This window comes from Odocoileus virginianus, chromosome 33 (genome assembly GCF_023699985.2).
Source record: "Odocoileus virginianus isolate 20LAN1187 ecotype Illinois chromosome 33, Ovbor_1.2, whole genome shotgun sequence".
NCBI classification, from domain to species: Eukaryota; Metazoa; Chordata; class Mammalia; order Artiodactyla; family Cervidae; genus Odocoileus; species Odocoileus virginianus.
The window spans coordinates 17,847,958-17,871,778 of NC_069706.1; the positions used below are offsets into that span (position 1 = coordinate 17,847,958).

The window sequence follows — 23,821 nt, forward strand, 5'->3', positions numbered from 1 at the left end:
GGTGCAGTAGATTTATTAGGAGTGGCAGACACTGTAACAGACTAGTGTTTAGTTGCTCAGTCGTGTCTGACTCTTTGCATCCCCATGGACTGCAGTATGCTAGGCTTCCCTGTCCATCATTAACAGGCTACTTTAATACAGCAAATATCTGAATTCTACTCTTTAAGACTAGACTCAGCTAGTCTTTTCCTCTCTCAAACCGTTTCTGACTATCTCAGCCAGTGTGTTCTCCCTTTCCCTTTTATAGCTTTTATTGTTACAACCCATTTGAGACTTTTGCTTTGTGCTCCTATAAATATATTAGAGTGCAGATTCCTTCAAAGTTGGGACTGGCCTTATAAACCTTTTGATCTTCACCATGTTTACCCTATACAGCATTAAAAGACATGTCCTCTGAGGTCTTATAAACACTTTATAACATATATGTGGTTGTCTTTGTTTCAGGGGCTTTACCTTCTGCCAGCTCAAAAGTTAGCATCAACTTGCAAAAAGACCCCATCATTCAGAAGTATGGCTCTAAGAAAGTGGGCTTGACTAGTTATCTTCTCACAAAGGAGGAAATGGAAACATATCACTTTCCATTACAAGGTTGGTATAGATTTTATCCTATGTTAGCAATAATGGAAGAATGTCAGTTTGCTTAAAAACATTACTGTGGAAAGTTCGTTTTTATGGACTGCTTTCCAAGTGACTTATTCCATCCTCTATTAAAGAGGAAATACTTTAAGTGCAGGAGAAGGAAATGGTAACCCACTCCAGTATTCTTGCCTGGAGAATCCCAAAGAGCCTGGTGGGCTACAGTCCACGGGGTTGCAAAGAGTCGGACACGACTGAGCGACTTCACTCATTCACTCACTCATTTTAAGTGCAATATTTCCTAAAGTGTAGGATGTATACTGTGACTGATCTTAGGTAGTACATGAACATGACCTTAAATAACATTGAAATATTTTGTGGGAATAAAAAAAATTCCTTTTTTATTTTTCTTTCATTCCTTCTTAGTGTATTGAAGTCAATATGTCTTTAACATTTTAACACTTCTCTAGTACTTCTAAGAAAGGCAATGCCAAAGAGTGCTTGAACTACCACACAGTTGCACTCATCTCACACGCTAGTAGAGTAATGCTCAAAATTCTCCAAGCCAGGCTTCAGCAATATGTGAAATGTGAACTTCCAGATGTTCAAGCTGGTTTTAGAAAAGGTAGAGGAATCAGAGACCAAATTGCCAGCATCTGCTGGATCATTGAAAAAGCAAGAGAGTTCCAGGAAAACATCTGTTTCTGCTTTATTGACTACACCAAAGGCTTTGACTGTGTGGATCACAATAAACTGTGGAAAATTCTAAAAGAGATGGGAATACCAGACCATCTGACCTGTCTCTTGAGAAACCTGTATGCAGGTCAGGAAGCACCAGTTAGAACTGGACATGGAACAATAGACTGATTCCAAATAGGAAAAGGAGTATGTCAAGGCTGTATATTGTCACCCTGCTTATTTAACTTATATGCAGAGTACATCATGAGAAATGCTGGACTGGATGAAGCACAAGCTGGAATCAAGATTGCCGGGAGAAATATCAATAACCTCGGATATGCAGATGACACCACCCTTAATGGCAGAAAGTGAAGAGGAACTGAAAAGCCTCTTGATGAAAGTGAAGGAGGAGAGTGAAAAAGTTGGCTTAAAGCTCAACATTCAGAAAACTAAGATCATGGCATCTGGTCCCATCACTTCATGGCAAATAGATATGGAAACAGTGTCCGACTTTATTTTTGGGGGCTCCAAAATCACTGCAGATGGTGATTGCAGCCATGAAATTAAAAGACGCTTATTCCTTGGAAGGAAAGTCATGACCAACCTAGATAGCATATTTAAAAGCAGAGACATTACTTTGCCAACAAAGGTCCATCTAGTCAAGACTATGGTTTTTCCAGTAGTCATGTATGGATGTGAGAGTTGGATGGTGAAGAAAGCTGAACGCAAAAGAATTGATGCTTTTCAACTGTGGTGTTGGAGAAGACTCTTGAGAGTCCCTTGGACTGCAAGGAGATCCAACCAGTCCATCCTAAAGGAGATCAGTCCTGGGTGTTCATTGGAAGGACTGATGCTGAAGCTGAAACTCCAATACTTTGGCCACCTCATGTGAAGACCTGACTCATTGGAAAAGACCTTAATGCTGGGAAGGATTGGGGGCAGGAGAAGGGAATGACAGAGGATGAGATGGCTGGATGGCATCACCAACTCGGTGGACATGGGTTTGGGTAGACTCCAGGAATTGGTGATGGATAGGGAGGCCTGGTGTGCTGGGATTCATGGGGTCCCAAAGAGTTGGACACGACTGAGCGACTGAACTGAACTGAACTTACTTGTAATCTTCCTCCCACCCACCCACACCTCCATTTTCTTTAATAAATAGGTCTAGGCTCAGAGCCTTGGTCAGTTATGTAGTAAGACTTTAATAAAAATTATTTTATTTATTACCTCTTAATCACAGAAATGATATTAAAATTCCTTTAAAAAAAAGCCCTATTGAGATATAATTAACCTACCATACACTTCACCCATTTAAAGTATATAATTTCAATAGTTTTTAGTATGTTTACAGATTTTGTCAACTATTGCCACAATCAGTTTAGAACACTTTCATCACCCCAAAAGAAACCTTGTACTATCATTTCCTACAATGCCTTTAGCCCAAGGCAACTACTAATTACTCTGTTAATAGATTTACCTATTGTAAATATAAATGGAATCACACAGTATGTGGTCTTTTGTAACTGGCTTTTTTAGCCTAGCATAAAATTTTCATGGTTTATCCATGTTGTAGCATGTATTATTATGTTATTTATTTTCATTCTAATGATATTCTATGTATTTTTATACATTTTATTTATCCAGTCATCAGTTGATGATATTTGAGTTGTTTATACTTTGGGGCTGTTGTGAATAATGCTACATCCAGATGAAAGTTTTTGCGTGGGTATATGTTTTCATTTTTCTTAAATATGTACCAAGGGGTATATACCTACCAAATCCTATAGTAACTCTATGTTTATCCTTTTAATGAACTACCATACTGTCTTTTTTTTCCTTTTTTAAAAAATTTAAATAATTTACTTATTTTAATTGGAGGCTAATTACTTTACAATATTGTGGTGGTTTTTGCCAAACATCAACATGAATCAGCTATGGGTGAACATGTGTCACCCCGTCCTGAACCCCCCTCACACCTCCCTCCCCACCCCATCACTCTGGGTTGACCCAGCTTTGAGTGCCCTGCTTCCTGCATGGAACTTGCACCGGTCATCTGTTTTATATATGGTAATATACATTTTTCAATGTTATTCTCTCAAATTATCCCACCTTCACTTTCTCCCACATAGTCCAAATGTCTGTTCTTTACATCTGTGTCTCTTTTGCTGTCTTGCAGATAGGGTTGTCATTACCGTCTTTGTAAATTGCATATATATTCTATATAAATTCCATATATACAGTGTTAATATACTGTATTGGTGTTTCTGTTTCTGACTTACTTCACTCTATATAATAGGCTCCAGTTTCATCCACCTCATTAGAACTGACTCAACTGTGTTCTTTTTTTTTTTTATAGCTGAGTAATATTCCATTGTGTATATGTACCACAACTTCCTTATCCATTCTCTGCCAATGGACATCTAGGTTGCTTCCATGTCCTAGCTATTGTAAACAGTGCTGCAGTGAACATTGGGGTACATGTGTTTCTTTCAGTTCTGGTTTCTTCGGTGTATATGCCCATCAGTGGAATTACTGGGTCATATGGAAGTTCTGTTTCCAGTTTTTTAAGGAAATCACACTGTTCTCCATAGTGGCTGTACTAGTTTGTATTCCCACCAACAGTGTAAAAAGGTTCCCTTTCTCCACACCCTCTCCAGCATTTATTGTTTGTAGACTTTTTGATGGCAGCCATTCTGACCCACATAAGATGGTACCTCATTGTGGTTTTTGATTTGCATTTCTCTAGTAACGAGTGATGTTGAACATATTTTCATATTTTCATTTTTGTTAGCTATCTGCATGTCTTCTTTGGAGAAATGTCTATTCAGTTCTTTGGCCCACTTTGATTGGGTCATTTGTTTTTCTGGTATTGAGCTGGATGAACTGCTTATATGTTTTAAAGATTAATTCTTTGTCAGTTGTTTCATTTGCTGTTATTTTCTCCCATTCTGAAGGCTGCCTTTTCACCTTGCCTATAGTTTCCTTCATTGTGCAAAAGCATTTAAGTTTAATTAGGTCCCATTTGTTGTTTTTTGTTTTTATTCCCATTCCTCTGGGAGGTGGGTCATAGAGAATCTTGCTGTGGTTTATGTCAGTGTTCTGCCTATGTTTTCCTCCAAGAGCTTTATATAAAGTTTCTGGTCTTACATGTAGATCTTTAGTCCATTTTGAATTTATCTTTGTGTATGGTGTTAGAAAGTGTTCTAGTTTCATTCTTTTACACGTAGTTGACCAGTTTTCCCAGTACCACTTGTTAAAGAGATTGTCTTTTCTCCATTGTATATTTTTCCTCCTTTGTCAAAGATAAGGTGTCCATAGGTGTGTGGATTTATCTCTGGGCTTTCTGTTTTGTTTCATTGGTCTATATTTCTGTCTTTGTGCCAGTACCATACTGTCTTGATGACTGTAGCTTTGTAGTATAGTCTGAAGTCAGGCAAGTTGATTCCTCCAGTTCCATTCTTCTTTCTCAAGATTGCTTTGGCTATTTGAAGTTTTTTTGTGTTTCCATACAAATTGTGAGATTATTTGTTTTGGTTCTGTGAAAAATACCATTGGTAGTTTGATGGGGATTGCATTTAATCTATAGATTAATTTGGGCAGTAAACTCATTTTCATTATATTGATTCTTCCAGTCCACGAACATGGTATATTTCTCCATCTATTTGTGTCATCTTTGATTTCTTTCATCATTGTTTTATAGTTTTTTGTATATAGGTCTTTTGTTTCTTTAGGTAGATTTATTCCTAAGTATTTTATTCTTTTCATTGCAGTGGTGAATGGATTGTTTTCTTAATTTCTCTTTTTGTTTCTTCATTGTTAGTGTGTAGGAATGCAAGAGATTTCTGTGTGTTAATGTTATATCCTGCAACTTTACTATATCATTGATTAGCTCTAGTAATTTTTTGGTGGTATCTTCAGGGTTTTCTATGTAGAGGATCATGTCATCTGCAAACAGTGTGTTTTACTTCTTTTCCATTCTGGATTCCTTTTATTTCTTTTTCTTCTCTGATTGCTGTGGCTAGGGTTTCTGAAACTATGTTGAATAGTAGTGGTGAAAGTGGTGAGCAAGACTTGTCTTGCTCCTGATTTTAGAGGAAATGCTTTCAATTTTTGCCATTGAGGATAATGTTTACTGTGGGTTTGTCATATATCGCTTTTATTATGTTGAGGTATGTTCCTTCTACGCCTGCTTTCTGGAGAGTTTTTATCATAAATGGGTGTTGAATTTTGTCAACGGCTTTCTCTATGTCTATTGAGATAATCATATGGTTTTTATCTTTCATTAATATGGTTTATCACATTGATTGATTTGTGAATATTGAAGAATCCTTGCATCTCTGGGATAAAACCCACTTGATCATGATGCGTGATCTTTTTACTATGTTGTTGGATTCTGTTTGCTAGAATTTTGTTGAGGATTTTTGCATCTATGTTCATCAGTGATATTGGGCTGTAGATTTCTTTTTCTGTGTCATCTTTGTCTGTTTTTGGTATTAGGGTGATGGTGGCCTCATAGAATGAATTTGGGAATTTACCTTCCTGTGCAATTGTCTGGAAGAGTTTGAGTAGAATAGGTTTTAGCACTTCTGTAATTTTTTTGGTGGAATTCACCTGTGAAGCCATCTGGTCCTGGGCTTTTGTTTGTTGGAAGATTTTTTTATTACAGTTTTGATTTCCATGCTTGTGATGGGTCTCTCTCTTCCTGGCAGTTTTGGAAGGTTATGCTTTTCTAAGAATTTGTCCATCTCTTCCAAGTTGTCTGTTTTATTGGCATATAATTACTCATGGTAGTCTCTTATGATCTTTTGTATTTCTGTGTTGTCTGTTGTGGTCCTTCATTTTCATTTCTAATTTTATTGATTTTATTCTTCTCTTTTTCTTGATGAGTCTGGCTAACTTTGTCTATTTATCTTCTCAAAAAACTGGCTTTTAGTTTTGTTGATCTTTGCTATAGTCTCCTTTGTTTCTTTTCCATTTATTTGTGCTCTGATTTTTATGATTTCTTTCCTTCTACTAACTTTGGGGTTCTTCTTTTCTTCTTTTTCTAGTTACTTTAGGTGTAAAGTTAGGTTGTTAATTTGATGTTTCTCTTCTTTTTTGAGGTAGGCTTCTATTGCTATGAACCTTCCTCTTAGCACTGCTTTTTCTGAATCCCATAGGTTTTGGGTTGTTGTGTTTTCATTTTCATTTGTTTCTATGCATACTTTGATTTCCTTTTTGATTTCTTCCATGATGTGTTGGTATGCAAAAGTGTGTTGTTTAGCCTCCATATCTTTATATTTTTATTTGTTTATTTTATTTATTATTTTTTTCCATTTATTGTTATTAGTTGGAGGCTAATTACTTTACAGTATTGTAGTGGTTTTTGTCATACATTGACATGAATCAGCCATAGATTTACATGTATTCCCCATCCCGATCCCCCCTCCCACCTCCCTCTCTGCCCAATCCTTCTGGGTTTTCCCAGTGCACCAGGCCCAAACACTTGTCTCATGCATCCAACCTGGGCTGGTGATCTGTTTCACCCTAGATAATATACATGTTTCGATGCTGATCTCTCAAGATCCCACCCTCGCCTTCTCCCACAGATTCCAAAAGCGTGTTCTGTACATCTGTGTCTCTTTTTCTGTTTTGCATATAGGGTTATCATTACCATCTTTCTAAATTCCATATATATGTGTTAGTATACTGTAATGGTCTTTATCTTTCTGGCTTACTTCACTCTGTATAATGGGCTCCAGTTTCATCCATCTCATTAGAACTGACTCGAATTCTTTTTAATGGCTGAGTAATATTCCATGGTGTATATGTACCACAGCTTCCTCATCCATTCGTCTGCTGATGGGCATCTAGGTTGCTTCCATGTCCTGGCTATTATAAACAGTGCTGCGATGAACATTGGGGTGCACGTGTCTCTTTCATATCTGGTTTCCTCGGTGTGTATGCCCAGAAATGGGATTGCTGGGTCATACGGCAGTTCTATTTCCAGCTTTTTAAGAAATCTCCACACTGTTCTCCATAGCGGCTGTACTAATTTGCATTCCCACCAACAGTGTAAGAGGGTTCCCTTTTCTCCACACCCTCTCCAGCATTTATTGCTTGTAGACTTTTGGATAGCAGCCATCCTGACTGGCGTGTAATGGTACCTCATTGTGGTTTTGATTTGCATTTCTCTGATAATGAGTGATGTTGAGCATCTTTTCATGTGTTTGTTAGCCATCTGTATGTCTTCTTTGGAAAAATGTCTGTTTAGTTCTTTGGCCCATTTTTTGATTGGGTCATTTATTTTTCTGGAATTGAGCTGCAGGGGTTGCTTGTATATTTTTGAGATTAATCCTTTGTCTGTTGCTTTGTTTGCTATTATTTTCTCCCAATCTGAGGGCTGTCTTTTCACCTTGCTTATAGTTTCCTTTGTTGTGCAAAAGCTTTTAAGTTTCATTAGGTCCCATTTGTTTATTTTTGCTTTTATTTCCAATATTCTGGGAGGTGGGTCATAGAGGATTCTGCTGTGATTTATGTCGGAGAGTGTTTTGCCTATGTTCTTCTCTAGGAGTTTTATAGTTTCTGGTATTATATTTAGATCTTTAATCCATTTTGAGTTTATTTTTGTGTATGGTGTTAGAAAGTGTTCTAGTTCCATTCTTTTACAAGTGGTTCACCAGTTTTCCCAGCACCACTTGTTAAAGAGGTTGTCTTTTTTCCAATGTATATCCTTGCCTCCTTTGTCGAAGATAATGTGTCCATAGGTTCGTGGTTTTATCTCTGGGCTTTCTATTCTGTTCCATTGATCTATATTTCTGTCTTTGTGCCCGTACCATACTGTCTTGATGACTGTGGTTTTGTAGTATAGTCTGAAGTCAGGCAGGTTGATTCCTCCAGTTCCATTCTTCTTTCTCAAGATTACTTTAGGTATTCGAGGTTTTTTTGAATTTCCATACAAATTGTGAAATTATTTGTTCTAGTTCTGTGAAAAATACTGTTGGTAGCTTGAATCTATAGATTGCTTTGGGTAGAATAGCCATTTTGACAATATTGATTCTTCCAATCCATGAACACGGTATATTTCTCCATCTGTTTGTGTCCTCTTTGATTTCTTTCATCAGTGTTTTATAGTTTTCTATGTATATGTCTTTTGTTTCTTTAGGTAGATATACTTCTAAGTGTTTTATTCTTTTTGTTGCAATGGTGAATGGTATTGTTTCCTTCATTTCTCTTTCTGTTTTCTCATTGTTAGTGTATAGGAATGCAAGGGATTTCTGTGTTAATTTTATATCCTGCAACTTTACTATATTCGTTGATGAGCTCTAGTAGTTTTCTGGTAGAGTCTTTAGGGTTTTCTATGTAGAGGATCATGTCATCTGTAAACAGAGAGAGTTTCACTTCTTCTTTTCCTATCTGGATTCCTTTTACTTCTTTTTCTGCTCTGATTGCTGTGTCCCAAACTTCCAAAACTATGTTGAATAGTAGTGGTGAGAGTGGGCACCCTTGTCTTGTTCCTGATTTCAGGGGAAATGCTTTCCATTTTTCACCATTGAGGGTAATGCTTGCCGTGGGTTTGTCATATATAGCTTTTATTATGTTGAGGTATGTTCCTTATATTCTTGCTTTCTGGAGAGTTTTAATATTAAATGGATGTTGAATTTTGTCAAAGGCTTTCTCTGCATCTATTGAGATAATCATATGGTTTTTATCTTTCAATTTGTTAATGTGGTGTATTACATTGATTGATTTGCAAATATTAAAGAATCCTTGCATTCCTGGGATAAAGCCCACTTGGTCATGGTGTATGATCTTTTTAATATGTTGTTGGATTCTGTTTGCTAGAATTTTGTTAAGGATTTTTGCATCTATGTTCATCAGTGATATTGGCCTGTAGTTTTCTTTTTTTGTGGCATCTTTGTCTGGTTTTGGAATTAGGGTGATGGTGGCCTCATAGAATGAGTTTGGAAGTTTACCTTCTGCAATTTTCTGGAAGAGTTTGAGTAAGATAGGTATTAGCTCTTCTCTAAATTTTTGGTAGAATTCAGCTGTGAAGCCATCTGGTCCTGGGCTTTTGTTTCCTGGAAGATTTCTGATTACAGTTTCGATTTCCTTGCTTGTGATCGGACTGTTAAGATCTTCTATTTCTTTCTGGTTCAGGTTTGGAAAGTTATACTTTTCTAAGAACTTGTCCATTTCTTCCAAGTTGTCCATTTGATTGGCATAGAGTTGCTGGTAGTAGTCTCTTATGATCCTTTGTATTTCAGTGTTGTCTGTCGTGATCTCTCCATTTTCATTTCTAATTTTGTTAATTTGGTTCTTCTCCCTTTGTTTCTTAATGAGTCTTGCTAATGGTTTGTCAATTTTGTTTATTTTTTCAAAAAACAAGCTTTTAGCTTTGTTGATTTTTGCTATGGTCTCTTTAGTTTCGTTTGCATTTATTTCTGCCCTAATTTGTATGATTTCTTTCCTTCTACTAACCCTGGGGTTCTTCATTTCTTCCTTCTCTAGTTGCTTTAGATGTAGAGTTAGATTATTTATTTGACTTTTTTCTTGTTTCTTGAGGTAAGCCTGTAATGCTATGAACCTTCCCCTTAGCACTGCTTTTATAGTGTCCCATAGGTTTTGGGTTGTTGTGTTTTCATTTTCATTCATTTCTATGCATATTTTGATTTCTTTTTTGATTTCTTCTATGATTTGTTGGTTATTCAGAAGCGTGTTATTTAGCCTCCATATGTTTGAATTTTTAATAATTTTTTTCCTGTAATTGAGATCTAATCTTACTGCACTGTGGTCAGAAAAGATGACTGGAATGATTTCAATTTTTTTGAATTTACCAAGACTAGATTTATGGCCCAGGATGTGATCTATTCTGGAGAAGTTTCCGTGTGCACTTGAGAAAAAGGTGAAGTTGATTGTTTTGGGGTGAAATGTCCTATAGATATCAGTTAGGTCTAGCTGGTCCATTGTGTCATTTAAAGTTTGTGTTTCCTTGTTAATTTTCTGTTTAGTTGATCTATCCATGGTTGTGAGTGGGGTATTAAAATCTCCCACTATTATTGTGTTACTATTAATTTCTTCTTTCATACTCGTTAGCGTTTGCCTTACATATTGCAGTGCTCCTATGTTGGGTGCATATATATTTATAATTGTTATATCTACTTCTTGGATTGATCCTTTGATCATTATGTAGTGTCCTTCTTTGTCTCTTTTCACAACCTTTATTTGAAAGTCTATTTTATCTGATATGAGTATTGCGACTCCTGCTTTCTTTTGGTCTCCGTTTGCGTGGAATATTTTTTTCCAGCCCTTCACTTTTAGTCTGTATGTGTCTCTTGTTTTGAGGTGGGTCTCTTGTAGACAGCATATATAGGGGTTTTGTTTTTGTATCCATTCAGTCAGTCTTTGTCTTTTGGTTGGGGCATTCAACCCATTTACATTTAAGGTAATTATTGATAGATATGGTCCCGTTGCCATTTACTTTGTTGTTTTGGGTTCACGTTTATACCACCTTTCTGTGTTTCCTGTCTAGAGAAGATCCTTTAGCATTTGTTGAAGAGCTGGTTTGGTGGTGCTGAATTCTCTCAGCTTTTGCTTGTCTGTAAAGCTTTTGAATTCTCCTTCGTATCTGAATGAGATCCTTGCTGGGTACAGTAATCTAGGTTGTAGGTTATTCTCTTTCATTACTCTAGGTATGTCCTGCCATTCCCTTCTGGCCTGAAGGGTTTCTATTGATAGATCAGCTGTTATCCTTATGGGAATCCCTTTGTGTGTTATTTGTTGTTTCTCCCTTGCTGCTTTTAATATTTGTTCTTTGTGTTTGATCTTTGTTAATTTGATTAATATGTGTCTTGGGGTGTTTCGCCTTGGGTTTATCCTGTTTGGGACTCTCTGGGTTTCTTGGACTTGGGTGGCTATTTCCTTCCCCATTTTAGGGACGTTTTCAGCTATTATCTCCTCGAGTATCTTCTCATGGCCTTTCTTTTTGTCTTCTTCTTCTGGGACTTCTATGATTCGAATGTTGGGGCGTTTCACATTGTCCCAGAGGTCCCTGAGGTTGTCCTCATTTCCTTTGATTCTTTTTTCCTTTTTGCTCTCTGCTTTATTTATTTCCACCATTTTATCTTCTTCCTCACTTATCCTATCTTCTGTCTCCATTATTCTACTCTTGGTTCCCTCCAGAGTGTTTTTGATCTCATTTATTGCATTATTCATTTTTAATTGACTCTTTTTTATTTCTTCTAGGTCCTTATTAAACATTTCTTGCATCTTCTCAATTTTTGTCTCCAGGCTATTTATCTGTATCTCCATTTTGTTTTCAAGATTTTGGATCATTTTTATTATCATTATTCTAAATTATTTTTCAGGTAGATTCCCTATCTCCTCCTCTGTTGTTTGACTTGGTGGGCATTTTTAATGTTCCTTTACCTGTTGGGTATTTCTCTGCCTTTTCATCTTGTTTAGGTTGCTGTGTCTGGAGTGGGCTTTCTTTATTCTGGTGGTCTGTGGTTCCTTTTTAGTGTGGTGGTTTCACCCAGTGGGTGGGGTTGGACAATTGGCTTTTCAAGGTTTCCTGGTTAGGGAAGCTTGTGTTGGTGTTCTGGTGCATGGAACTGGATGTCTTCTCTCTGAAGTGCAATGGAGTGTCCAGTAGTGAGTTTTAAGATGGGTCTATGTGTTAGGTGTGACTTTGGGCAGCCTGTATGTTGATGCTCAGGGCTATGTTCCTGCGTTGCTGGAGAGTTTGCATTGTATGTCTTGCTCTGGAACTTATTGGCTCTTGGGTGGTGGTTGGTTTCAATGTAGGTATGGAGGCTTTTGGATGGTCTCTTATTACTTAATGTTCCATGTAGTCATGAGTTTTCTGGTGTTCTCAGGCTTGGCGCTTAAGTCTCCTGTCTCTGGATTTCAGTTTTACTCTTCCAGTAGTCTCAAGACTTCTCCAACTATACAGAACTGATAATAAAACTTCTAGGTTAATGGTGAAAAGATTCTCCACCGTGAGGGACACCCAGAGAGGTTCACAGAGTTACATGAAGAAGAGAAGAGGGAGGAGGGAGATAGAGATGAGCAGGAGGAGAAAAAGGGGGACTCAAGAGAAAAGAGACAGATCTACGCAGTTCTCTGTTCCCAAAGTGTTTTCTGTAGCCCAGACACCCACAAAGATTCACAGAATTGGACTGGGAAGAGAAGGGGAAGGGAAGAAATAGAGGTGTTCTGAGGTAGAAAACAGAGAGTCAAAAGTGGGAGCGAGTAATCACCACACTCCTGAATAGAAATGGGAACTGAATATTGGATTCTTAAATGTCCAAAGTTTATATCACATACTGAAAAACAAATATTAAAAATCTAGAGTAGAGGTTAGACTCTTAAAAATGCAATATTAAAACCAAAAACAAAACCACAAAAAATTTTAGAAATATATATGAAGTTCGGTTTAAAAATAGGGCTTCTTTTTTATTTTTTTGCAAGGTTATAGTGAAATGAAAGTGAAAATTGAGGAGTAATAGAGGACTTTAAAAGAAAATAAGAGAAAAAACAAGAAAAAAAAATTTTTTCCTAATTAAAAAAAATCGTAAAAATATATGAAAAGGAAAGTTAAGGAGTAATGTGTGAGTAATAGGGAATTTTAAAAGAAAATAAAAGAGAATAAAAAAAGAAAAGAAAAACATTTTTTTTAATTAAAAAAAAAAAGAAGTGAAAATATATCTAGGAATTTCTCCGGAGTTGTTGCGGTCAGTGTGGGTTCGGTTCAGCTTCAAATAGCTCCTCCTTCCAGCTTATACTTCTCGATGTCTGTAGGCCCCTTCTGGTGTAGTCAGTGTTACCTACAGGGATTTTAATCTGTTGCACGGGTCCCTTCTGAAGCGGTTCCCTTTGTTTACTTGGCTTCTGTTTGCCGGTCTGTTCAGTGTCTAATTTCCGCCCTGTCACAGGTGGGCGGAGGTGGTCTCTTGTTCAGGTTCGCTAGTTCAGTCCTCCCTTCGAAGACAATGGGCTGCTTTTCTGGGCGCCTGATATCCTCTGCTAGCGATCAGAAGTTGTTTTGTGAAGTTTGCTCAGCGTTCAATTGTTCTTTCGATGAATTTGTAGGGGAGAAAGTGGTCTCCCCGTCCTATTCCTCTGCCATCTTCTATCTTTATATTTTTAAATAGTTTTTTCTTGTAGTTGAGATCTAATCCTACTGCATTGTGATCAGAAAAGATGCTTGAAATGATTTCAAGCTTTTAAAATTTACCAAGGCTAGATTTATGGCCCAGGAAGTGATCTATCCTTGCGAATGTTCCGTGTGCACTTGAGAAAAAGGTGAAATTCATTATTTTGTGGTGTAATGCCTTATAGCTATCAATTAGGTCTAACTGGTCTATTGTATTATTTAAAGCTCATGTTTCCTGGCTAATTTTCTGTTGGTTGATCTATCCATAGGTGTGAGTGGGGTAATAAAGTCCCCCACTATTACTGTGTCACTGTTAATTTCCCATTTCATACTCATTATCATTTGTCTTAAGTATTGAGGTACTCCCTATGTTGGTTGCATATATGTTTATGATTGTTTTATCTTCTTCTTGTATTGATCCTTTGATCATTAGGTAGTGTCCTTTTTTGTCTCTTATCATTGTCTTTATTTCAAGGTCTATTTTATCTGATATGAGTATTGCTACTCCTGCTTTCTTTTAGTCTCCATTTGTATGAAATAACTTCTTCCAGCCCTTCACTTTCAGTCTGTATGTGTCCCTTGGTTTGAGGTGGGTTTGTAGACAGCATATATAAGGGGTCTTGTTTTTGTATCCATTTAGCCAGTCTTTGTCTTTTGTTTGGAGCATTTAACCCATTTACATTTAACATAATTATTGATAGGTATGATCCTGTTACCATTTACTTTGTTGTTTGGGGTTCATTTTTATAAACCTTTTCTGAGTTTCCTGTCTAGAGAAGATACTTTAACTCTTGTTGAAGAGCTGGTTTGGTGGTGCTGAATTCTCTCAGCTTTTGCTTGTCTGTAAAGCTTTTGATTTCTCCTTTACATCTGAATGAGATCCTTGCTGGGTAGAGTAATCTTGGCTGTAGGTTATTCTCTTTTATAACTTTAAGTATGTCCTGCTATTTGCTTCTGACCTGAAGAGTTTCTATTGAAAGATCACCTGTTATCCTTATGGGAATCCTCTTGTGTGTTATTTGTTGCTTTTTCCCTTGCTGCTTTTAATATTTGCTCTTTGTGTTTGATCTTTGTTAGTTTGATTAATATGTGTCTTGGGGTATTATTAATATGTGCCTTGGGTTTATCCTCTTTGGGACTTGCTGGGGTTTTTGGACTTGGGTGGCTCTTTCCTTCCCCATTTTGGGATGTTTTTGACTATTATCACCTTAAGTGTTTTCTTATGCCCTTTCTTTTTGTCTTCTTCTTCTGGGACTCCTATGATTCGAAGAGGTCTCTGAGGCTGTCCTCATTTAATTTTTTTTTTCTCTCTGCTTCATTTATTTCCACCATTCTATCTTTCACCTCATTTATCCTCTCTTCTGCCTGTTATTCTACTGTTTGTTCCCTCCAGAGTGCTTTTAATCTCAGTTATTGCATTGTTCATTATTAATTGACTCTTCCTTATTTCTTCTAGCTCTTTGTTAAACATTTCTCATATCTTCTCAATCCTTGTCTCTAGTCTACTTATCTGTAACTCCATTTTGCTTTCAAGATTTTGGATCATTTTTACTTTCATTCTTAATTCTTTTTCAGGTAGACTCCCTATTTCCTCCTCTTTGGTTTGTCATGTTCCTTCACCTGCTGAATATTTCTCTGCCTTTTCATTTTGTTTAGATTACTGTGTTTGGGGTGCCCTTTCTGCAGGCTGGAAGTTTGTGGTTCCTCTTAATTGTGAAGTCTGCTCCCTGTGGATGGGGTTGGAATAGTGGCTTGTCAAGTTTTCTTGGTTTGGGGAACTTGCGTCTGTGTTCTGGTGGGTGGAGCTGGATCTCTCTTCTCTCTGGAGTGCAATGAAGTGTCCAGTAGTGAGTTTTGTGGTGTCTATGGGTTTGGCATGGCTTTGGGCAGGTTGTCTTTTAATGTTCAGGGTTGTGTTCCTGTTTTGCTGGAGAATTAGCATGGTGTGTCTTGGACTGGAACTTGTTGGCTCTTGGTTGGAACTTGGTTTCAGTGTAGTTGTGGAGACTTTTGGGTGAGCTCTTGTCTATTAATGTTCCCTGGAGTCAGGAGTTCTCTGATTTTCTAAAGTTTTGGAGTTAAGCCTCCTGCCTCTGACTTTCAGTCCTTCTCTTACTGTAGCCTCAAGACTTCTCCTTCCATACAGCACAGAAGATAAACCCTTAGGTTAATGGTGAAACAATTCTCCATAGCCAGGGACACCAGGGAGATTCACAGAGTTATATAGAGAAGAGAAGATGGAGGAAGGAGAGTTGACCTCGAGGAGAAAAGGGAGAGTCAAAAGGTAAGAGAACAATCAAGCCAGTAATCAAATCCCTAAGTGAAAATGGATACTGAAGACTAGATTCTTAAAGGTACAAAATTGCTAACAAATATCAAGAATCAAAGATTAAAAACCTAGAAAAGAGGTTAGACTCTCATAAGTACAATATAAAAAATACAAAACAAAATCAATCACAAAAATTAAAAAAAATTATAAATATGGAATTTGTTTTTATAAACTAGGTTTTTTTTTTGAAAGGTAATAGTAGGCTATAAAAATGGAAGTTAAAGGAGTAATAATTAAAATTTTTTAAAAAATTAAGAAGTGATAATAGTAAAAATATACCTGGGAATTTCTTTGGAGCTGTTGTGGGCAGTGTGGGGTCAGTTCAGGGTCAGATAGTCCCTTGTTCCAGCTTGTACTTGTTCTCAAGGTCTATAGGTGCCCCTCAAATGTGCACAGTCTCAGTATTAACTGCCGGGTTTTAGTCTGATGCACCACCTATCACTTTCAGAGTGGTTCCTCCTTTGTTTATTTTGGCTTCCTCTGTTTGCAAGTCTCTTCAGTGTATAATTTCCACCCTGACACAGGGGTCAAAGGTGGTTACTTATTTAGGCTCACTCGTTCAGTTGTGTTGTGGGGAGGGAGGGACACTGCAAACAAATACTGCTGGCGTGTGTGGGGAGTGCTTATGGTGGATGGACCACACTGGGTTTGCCACAGCCCAAGGTGGCATGTACTTCTCGGGTCCATACTTCTCAGGCTCCAGGGTGCTCTTCAAGGTCTCTGTCCCAAGTGGGCCCTGCATTTCGTGCACTTCCCAGGTCTAAGCTGCTCAGGTTCTTGGTTTCTCCACGGAAGCACAGACCCTGATGGGCTTCCAAGGTCCTAGCAGCTTATGTGAGACCTGGTGCTTGGTGAGTGCACTGTCCCAGGGGGGCTGTGTGTCTTATTCACCTCCCAGGTCCTGGCTGCTTGGTTTCTCAGGTGTGCAGTAAGAACACAGTCCCAGATATGCCATATGTCTCTTCTGGGGAGCTGATCTCAGGCTGTGATACTCCTGGCAGATGTCAACCGTCCAGGATCCCAGGAAGACATGGTTAGCAACTGGGAGCCTGCTCAGTTTGTTGGAAGATGTTGTCTCTGGGGCCAAGATTACAGCAGCCCCTTGCCTTCCAGCTCTGGCTGTCACATGCCTGTCTCTCCACCTTCGGGGAGGAACAGCCCTATACAGCAGCTGGCTTGCTGTCTTTGGTATTGTCTCAATCCTTCATTATGTGAGCACACCAGGGATCGCCATGTGGTGTTAGAGCCTTTTGAGGGAAGGGTCTTTTTTTTGTCTCTGGGGAGCCCATGGTTTGGGTTGCTGTCTCACATTAGCTCCCTCAGATTGTCCTCAGGGCATTCAGGCCTGGTCCTCGTCATGGGCCTCTATGCCACTTCTCCATCTCCACTTGTAGTTGCAGTTAGGCACATATTCTGTGGGTTTTGTTTTTTTTTTCTCCTGGTTGTGTTGCCCTCTGAGATTCCAAAACTCCCCACAGACATGCCTGTGAGAGGGCTTCCTACTGTTTGGAAACTTCTCCTCCTTCATGACTCCCTCCCCAGGCTGGGTCTCCATCCCTAAATCTGTCTCTGTTTCTGTCTTATATTTTATCCTACCTCCTTTCAAAGAGATTGGACTGCCTTTGTGGGTGCCTGGTGTCCTTTGCCAGTGTTCAAAAGTTGTTTGCTCAACATTCAAATGATCTTTTGATGAATTTGTGGGTGAGAAAGTGGTCTCCCCATCCTATTTCTCCTCTATCTTTGGACCACCTCCCCCCAAACTGTTTTACAAGGCAGCTGCATCATTTTACATTCCCTCAGCAATGTATAAGGTTTCCAATTTCTGCACATCCTTACCAACACTTATGCTCTTTTTGATTATACCCATCCTAGTGTGAATTAGTATCTCACTGTGATTTTAGTTTGTATTTCTCTGATGGCTGATGATATTGAGCATCTCATTATATGCTTATTAGCCATTTGTATATCTTTTCAGATCCTTTGTCCATTTTTTAGTTGAGCTGTCTTTTCAAATTAAATTACTGGAGATCTTTTTGTATTCTGCATACATAACATTCCTTTTAAAATAGATTTACTTAAGTAAAAAAGCTATTTGTAAGATGGAGTTCACAGTTCATATATCATAGAATTGCCATGAAGATTGAGTTAATGTACAGAAAAAGCTTAGCATGGGGCACATAGTGCTTTAAAAAAATTATTTTGTGGTATTATTGATACTAATACTACAGATAAGGAGGTCAACAAGTACAGTGTCTCCAAGATTTGAGAATATTCCTTTTTGGTTAGACTATTTTGATTCTTTTAATTGTAATCAGTTGGAAATTTCAAGGTACTGTGACATAGAAACTGGTCAAAGCTTTTCATACTCCCCTTAGTTTCTTGTCAGATAAAGTCTAAGTGTTACCTTTACTGTTTCAGCCTCTATCTGAAGGTAGGAGTCTTCAGTGATTCAGACACTTTTGGGCTTCTGAAATGAATGTGCCTGATTTATTGACTTAGGAAGGGGTGTCCTAAGCCTATATCTGAGCCTCTCTAGGGAATTTTCAGGCTGGAAGTTTAGAAAATGTGGCACATTTCTAAAAAGAGATCTCAGAGAAATTTTAAGGGTAAGGTTGAGTACTAGAGTGTATATGGTGAATGTTAGTTAAACTTTTAGATCTCTGCTATGGTGGAATTTCATTCCTATTTTTTCTTGTTTTGTTTAGGAAAGAAAAATACCACATACAGTCATTTGCATACTTTATTCATCCTCTGTTAGTGCCTACATGGAAAAGGTCCCGTGACTTTGGATTTAGGTACAATTTGTTATTGCTAATAAGGAGGAAAAAATTGTTACTTGGTAACTGCAAGGAAGTCTAGGCCCTAGTATCCCCAATAACAGCAGCCTACATTATTCTCCCCAAATATAAAAATGAGTAGATGGAGAAGACCCAGAGGGATGGGGTGGAGAGGGAGGTGGGAGGGGGGACCGGGATGGGGAATACATGTAAATCCATGGCTAATTCATTTCAATGTATAACAAAAACCACTGCAATGTTGTAAAGTAATTAGCCTCCAACTAATAAAAATAAATGGAAAAAAAAAAATAAAATGCCTTACTTGTAAAAAAAAAAAAAATTAAGGACAGAAATTATTTCATTTAATCTTCATATTTCAGATGTCTTAACATAGAGAAGATGCCCCACAAATGTGGAATCTCAGTTTTCCCTGAATAAATATAGGAGTGATATTTATCATTTCTAGTTCTAAAGGTAAATGTTTTATTCCTTTTCCTCCTAGGTTTTCCTGACTGTGAAAACTTTGTACCTACCAAATGTAATGGTTCTGTAACAGACAACAGTCCTCTCTTTGGCCTTGACTGTGAAATGGTAAGTGCTACTTTTGATTTTCCACTGGAGTGTTGCACACTAGGCTCTAGTTGTCTTGATTGTGTTCAGTTCTAGCATTCAGTTTAAATAACTGAAAGTTGACCTATTTCATCACATTTTAGGAAAATTGAATCTTTGCTTCAGGATGAGGAATAAATATCACAAAAGTTTTCTAACTTGTTCAATCTAATTTTTGATTATTACTCAAAATTGATTGCTTCTTGTTTTTTTTTTTAAATTTTGCTGCACTGGGACTCTGTTGCTGTGTGCAGGCTTTCTCTGGTTGCAGCCAGCAGGGACTACTCTGTAGTTGCAGTGCAAGGGCTTCTTGCAGTGGCTTATCTTGTTGCAGGACATAGGCTTTAGGGCACATGAGCTTCAGCAGTTGGAGTTCTTGGGCTTAGTTACTCCGTAGCAGCATGTGGAATCTTCCCATTCAGGGACCAAACCAATGTCCCCTGCATTGGCAGGCGAATTCTTAATCACTGGACTACCAGTTGAAGTCTGCTTCTGTCTTTTTCACAGGTTTTTTGTCGTTGTTGCCTTGAAGACTTGCCTCAATTACCATTGGTTTGACTTGGTTTTACACATTTAAGATTAGAAGGATTTCCCTGCTTAAGCTTCCTTTGTGTTTTACTTTGTCTAAACCTCCTTTCAAATGCTGTGTATTACCTCACTTAGTGCTCAAGTAATAGTTTCTCAACTCTTAACAGTGGATAAGACCTAAGGATTTGGAGTCATATCAGGGTGTGTATCCTGGCCTTGCCTGTCTCCTTGGACAAACTAATTCCCTAATTCTCCCTCTGTGAAGTGAGGATAATGTTAGAGGCTATTTCATGGGGTTATTATGAGATGGTATATAAAATACCTAGTATTGCATTAGATAATAGTGCATGCTAATAAAAATTACTTTGTAGTGATACTTAGCATAATACTGGGTTGTAGTACACAGTAGGTGGTACAATTATAATTGATGTTATTGTGTCTGTCGCTCTTAAGCACATCCTTCCCAAAGAAATTGTACTGTGTTGGTTACCTTTAACTATAATAATGTTCAGCAGCCTGCCTAGCTTTAATTTCATACATATTGGATCTTCTAGTCAGCAAACAGCTGTACTGTTGTCTCAGGGACCCCAGTAGATTAGAATAGATGACAGCTGATATAGTCTTAAATAATGAGAGAAAGCAAGAGCTTCCACAGTTTAGCAGCCTAACTACATCCTAATCTTTCAGTGCCTTACATCCAAGGGAAGAGAACTAACACGTATCTCACTGGTTGCTGAAGGAGGCGACTGTGTTATGGATGAACTTGTTAAACCTGACAACAAGATTGTGGACTACCTCACCAGGTATTTTTTTTTTTTTTTTCCAACAATGCAAAACTGAAATTATTTTTTTTTTCCCAATTCATTTTTTTTTCCATTTATTATTATTAGTTGGAGGCTAATTACTTTACATCATTACAGTAGTTTTTGTTATACATTGAAATGAATTAGCCATGGATTTACATGTATTCCCCATCCCGGTCCCCCCTCCCACCTCCCTCTCCACCCGATCCCTCTGGGTCTTCCCAGTGCACCAGGCCCGAGCACTTGTCTCATGTACCCAACCTGGGCTGGTTATCTGTTTCACCAGATAATATACATGTTTCAATGCTGTTCTCTTGAAACATCCCACCCTCGCCTTCTCCCAGAGTCCACAAGTCTGTTCTATACATCTGAGTCTCTTTTTCTGTTTTGCATATAGGATTATCGTTACCATCTTTCTAAAGTCCATATATATGTGTTAGTATACTGTAATGGTCTTTATCTTTCTGGCTTACTTCGCTCTGTATAATGGGCTACAGTTTCATCCATCTCATTAGAACTGATTCAAATGAATTCTTTTTAATGGCCGAGTAATATTCCATGGTGTATATGTACCACAGCTTCCTCATCCATTCGTCTGCTGATGGGCATCTGGGTTGCTTCCATGTCCTGGCTATTATAAACAGTGCTGCGATGAACATTGGGGTGCACGTGTCTCTTTCAGATCTGGTTTCCTTGGTGTGTATGCCCAGAAGTGGGATTGCTGGGTCATATGGCAGTTCTATTTCCAGCTTTTTAAGAAATCTCCACACTGTTTCCCATAGTGGCTGTACTAATTTGCATTCCCACCAACAGTGTAAGAGGGTTCCCTTTTCTCCACACCCTCTCCAGCATTTATTGCTTGTAGACTTTTGGATAGCAGCCATCCTGACTGGCGTATAATGGTACCTCATTGTGGTTTTGATTTGCATTTCTCTGATAATGAGTGATGTTGAGCATCTTTTCATGTGTTTGTTAGCCACTCACCAGGTATTTTTAACCCTGCCTCCAGCTCTTGATAGATGTCAGACTAGAGTGAAATGAGACTTACCAGGAATAGCCTGTAGCTTCTGTTTAGTTAAGTATTATCTATTTATTATCAAAGAAAAGGCTTGGGTACCACAACTGTAAATTTTAATACTGAAATTGTACAATGTCGGTATATAATGCTCTTATTCTTCTTGCTTTCTAATTTTCCTGTGACTTTAAGTCACCAGAATATTATCTTCCTTGTCATAGAATCTGACAGTTGTAGCAACTGCCAAATACCTTTGCTCTCTCATAAGACCCCATCAGAAAAATCTATAAATCATCTTTTGGTTGTCAAATGATCTTAGACCTTAATCTCCTTTGGCCCCAGAAACCAAAACAAAACTAAGTTTTTCCACAGCAGAAATTTGGAGATCAAGAATTTTTTTTTTATCATTCCAAAGATTAGCATGCAATTTCAGAATGTACACAGTACTGTGATTAGGCAAAGAAAAGCCAGGAAATATTACTGTTGTTGTCCATTGTAGTTACATCTATCAGTTCATGCTTACTTAGGCACAGAGAGGCCATGATAATGATGAAGACTGTCCTATTAGTAGACAAGACAATTACATAATATTACTAGGGAACAGTCATATGTGACAAAGCTGTATGTATAAGCGCATTTGTCATAGTATTGAAAAAATATGGGAATATGAATATAGGGGGTTGGTTAAAAAGAAAATAGGGGGTTGGTTAAAATATTCTGTCTACTTAATGGAGTACTCTAACCATTTAAAAGGGTGTGCTAAAATAGATTTATTGATATGAAAGCTTGTTCATGACATATAGAAAATGTTATGTTTATATTATATAGCAATATGCATTATGATTGCCACGTGGCTTATGGGATCTTAGTTCCCCAATCAGGGATCAAATCTGGGCCCACCACAGTGAAAGCAGGGAATCTTAACCTCTGAACCACCAGGGTAGTCCCATGATAACATTTTAAAAATTTTATTTATTTTTTCATTTTTTTAACTTAAATTTATTTATTTTTAATTGGAGGACAATTGCTTTACAATATTGTGTTGGTTTCTGCCATACATCAACATGAATCAGCCATAGGCACACATATGTCCATTTCCTCATGAATCTCTCTCCCACCTTCTACCTATCCCATCCTACTAGGTCGTCACAGAGAACTGGATTTGCACTCTCTTTATCATATAGCAAATTCCCATCAGCTATCTATTTTACATATGGTAATATATATGTTTCCATGCTACTCTCTATTCAACCCACCCTCTCCTTTTCGCCATGTCCACAAGTCTGTTCTTTATGTCTGTGTCTCCATTGCTGCCCTGCAAATAGGTTCATCAATACCATATATGTTCTATATGTATAAATTAGTATATGATATTTATCTCTTTCTGACTTACTTTACTCTATATAATAGACTCTATGTTCATCCACCTCATTAGAACTGACTCAAGTGCATTCATTTTTATGGCTGAATGATATTCCATTCTATATATGTACCACAGCTTCTTTATCCATTCATCTGTCCATGGACATCTTAAGTTGCTTCCATGTCCTATCATAAATAGTGCTGCAGTGAACATTTGGGGTACGTGTATCTTTTTCAATTATGGTTTTCTTAGGGTATATGCCTAGTAATGGGATTGTTGAGTCCTATGGTAGTTTTATTCCTAGTTTTTTTAAGGAATCTCCATACTGTCTTCCATAGTGACTATATCAATTTATATTACTACCAACAGTACAAAAGTGTTCCTTTTCTCCATACTCTCTCCAGCATTTATTGTTTGTAGATTTTTGGATGATGGCCATTCTGACAGGTGCATTTCTCAAATAATGAGCCATATTGAGCATTTATTCATGTGCTTATTAGCCATTGCATTTTTATAAAAATGAAACATATATGAATATATATGTATCAAAAAATATGAAAGGGTATTAAAGTGTAAAAAGTGATCTCTGGGTAGTGGGATTATAGGCAGTTTTTAATTTCTTCTTTGTTTATTTTCAACCTTATTACACTGAGCATTTATTAATGTTTTGTCAATTTTAAAAAATATTCTTTTCAAAGTGACTTTCCAGGGAGGAAAACTTAGTAATACCCTGGCTTGTCCATTTCTCTTTTTTTTTTTTGGTGAAAGTTTTTCAGGAATCACAAAGAAGATTCTTAACCCAGTGACAACCAAACTCAAAGATGTACAGAGACAGCTGAAGATGCTTCTTCCTCCTGATGCTGTGTTAGTGGGCCACTCCTTAGATTTAGATCTCAGAGCACTGAAAGTGAGTATCTGATTTAGGACTTAGTTTTTCTAGTATATGTGCCTGTTTTATCTATCTTAGAGCTAAAGCCTTCTGTTCCCCAGTCCACTTATTTTTTCCT

The 23,821-nt window shown here is 37.7% G+C and overlaps 1 protein-coding gene across 4 annotated transcripts in view; it reads left to right on the forward strand.

Moving 5' to 3' along the window:
* The window catches only part of REXO5 (RNA exonuclease 5), a 58,949-nt gene that overhangs the window by 11,958 nt on the left and 23,170 nt on the right, over positions 1-23,821 (forward strand). For all 4 annotated transcript variants that reach the window (XM_020873772.2, XM_020873771.2, XM_020873774.2 and 1 more), the window contains exons 6-9: positions 445-588; positions 18,999-19,087; positions 20,321-20,436; positions 23,583-23,721. In XM_020873772.2, coding sequence (XP_020729431.2) covers positions 445-588; positions 18,999-19,087; positions 20,321-20,436; positions 23,583-23,721 — 488 coding nt within the window. The remainder of the gene's footprint in view (positions 1-444; positions 589-18,998; positions 19,088-20,320; positions 20,437-23,582; positions 23,722-23,821) is intronic.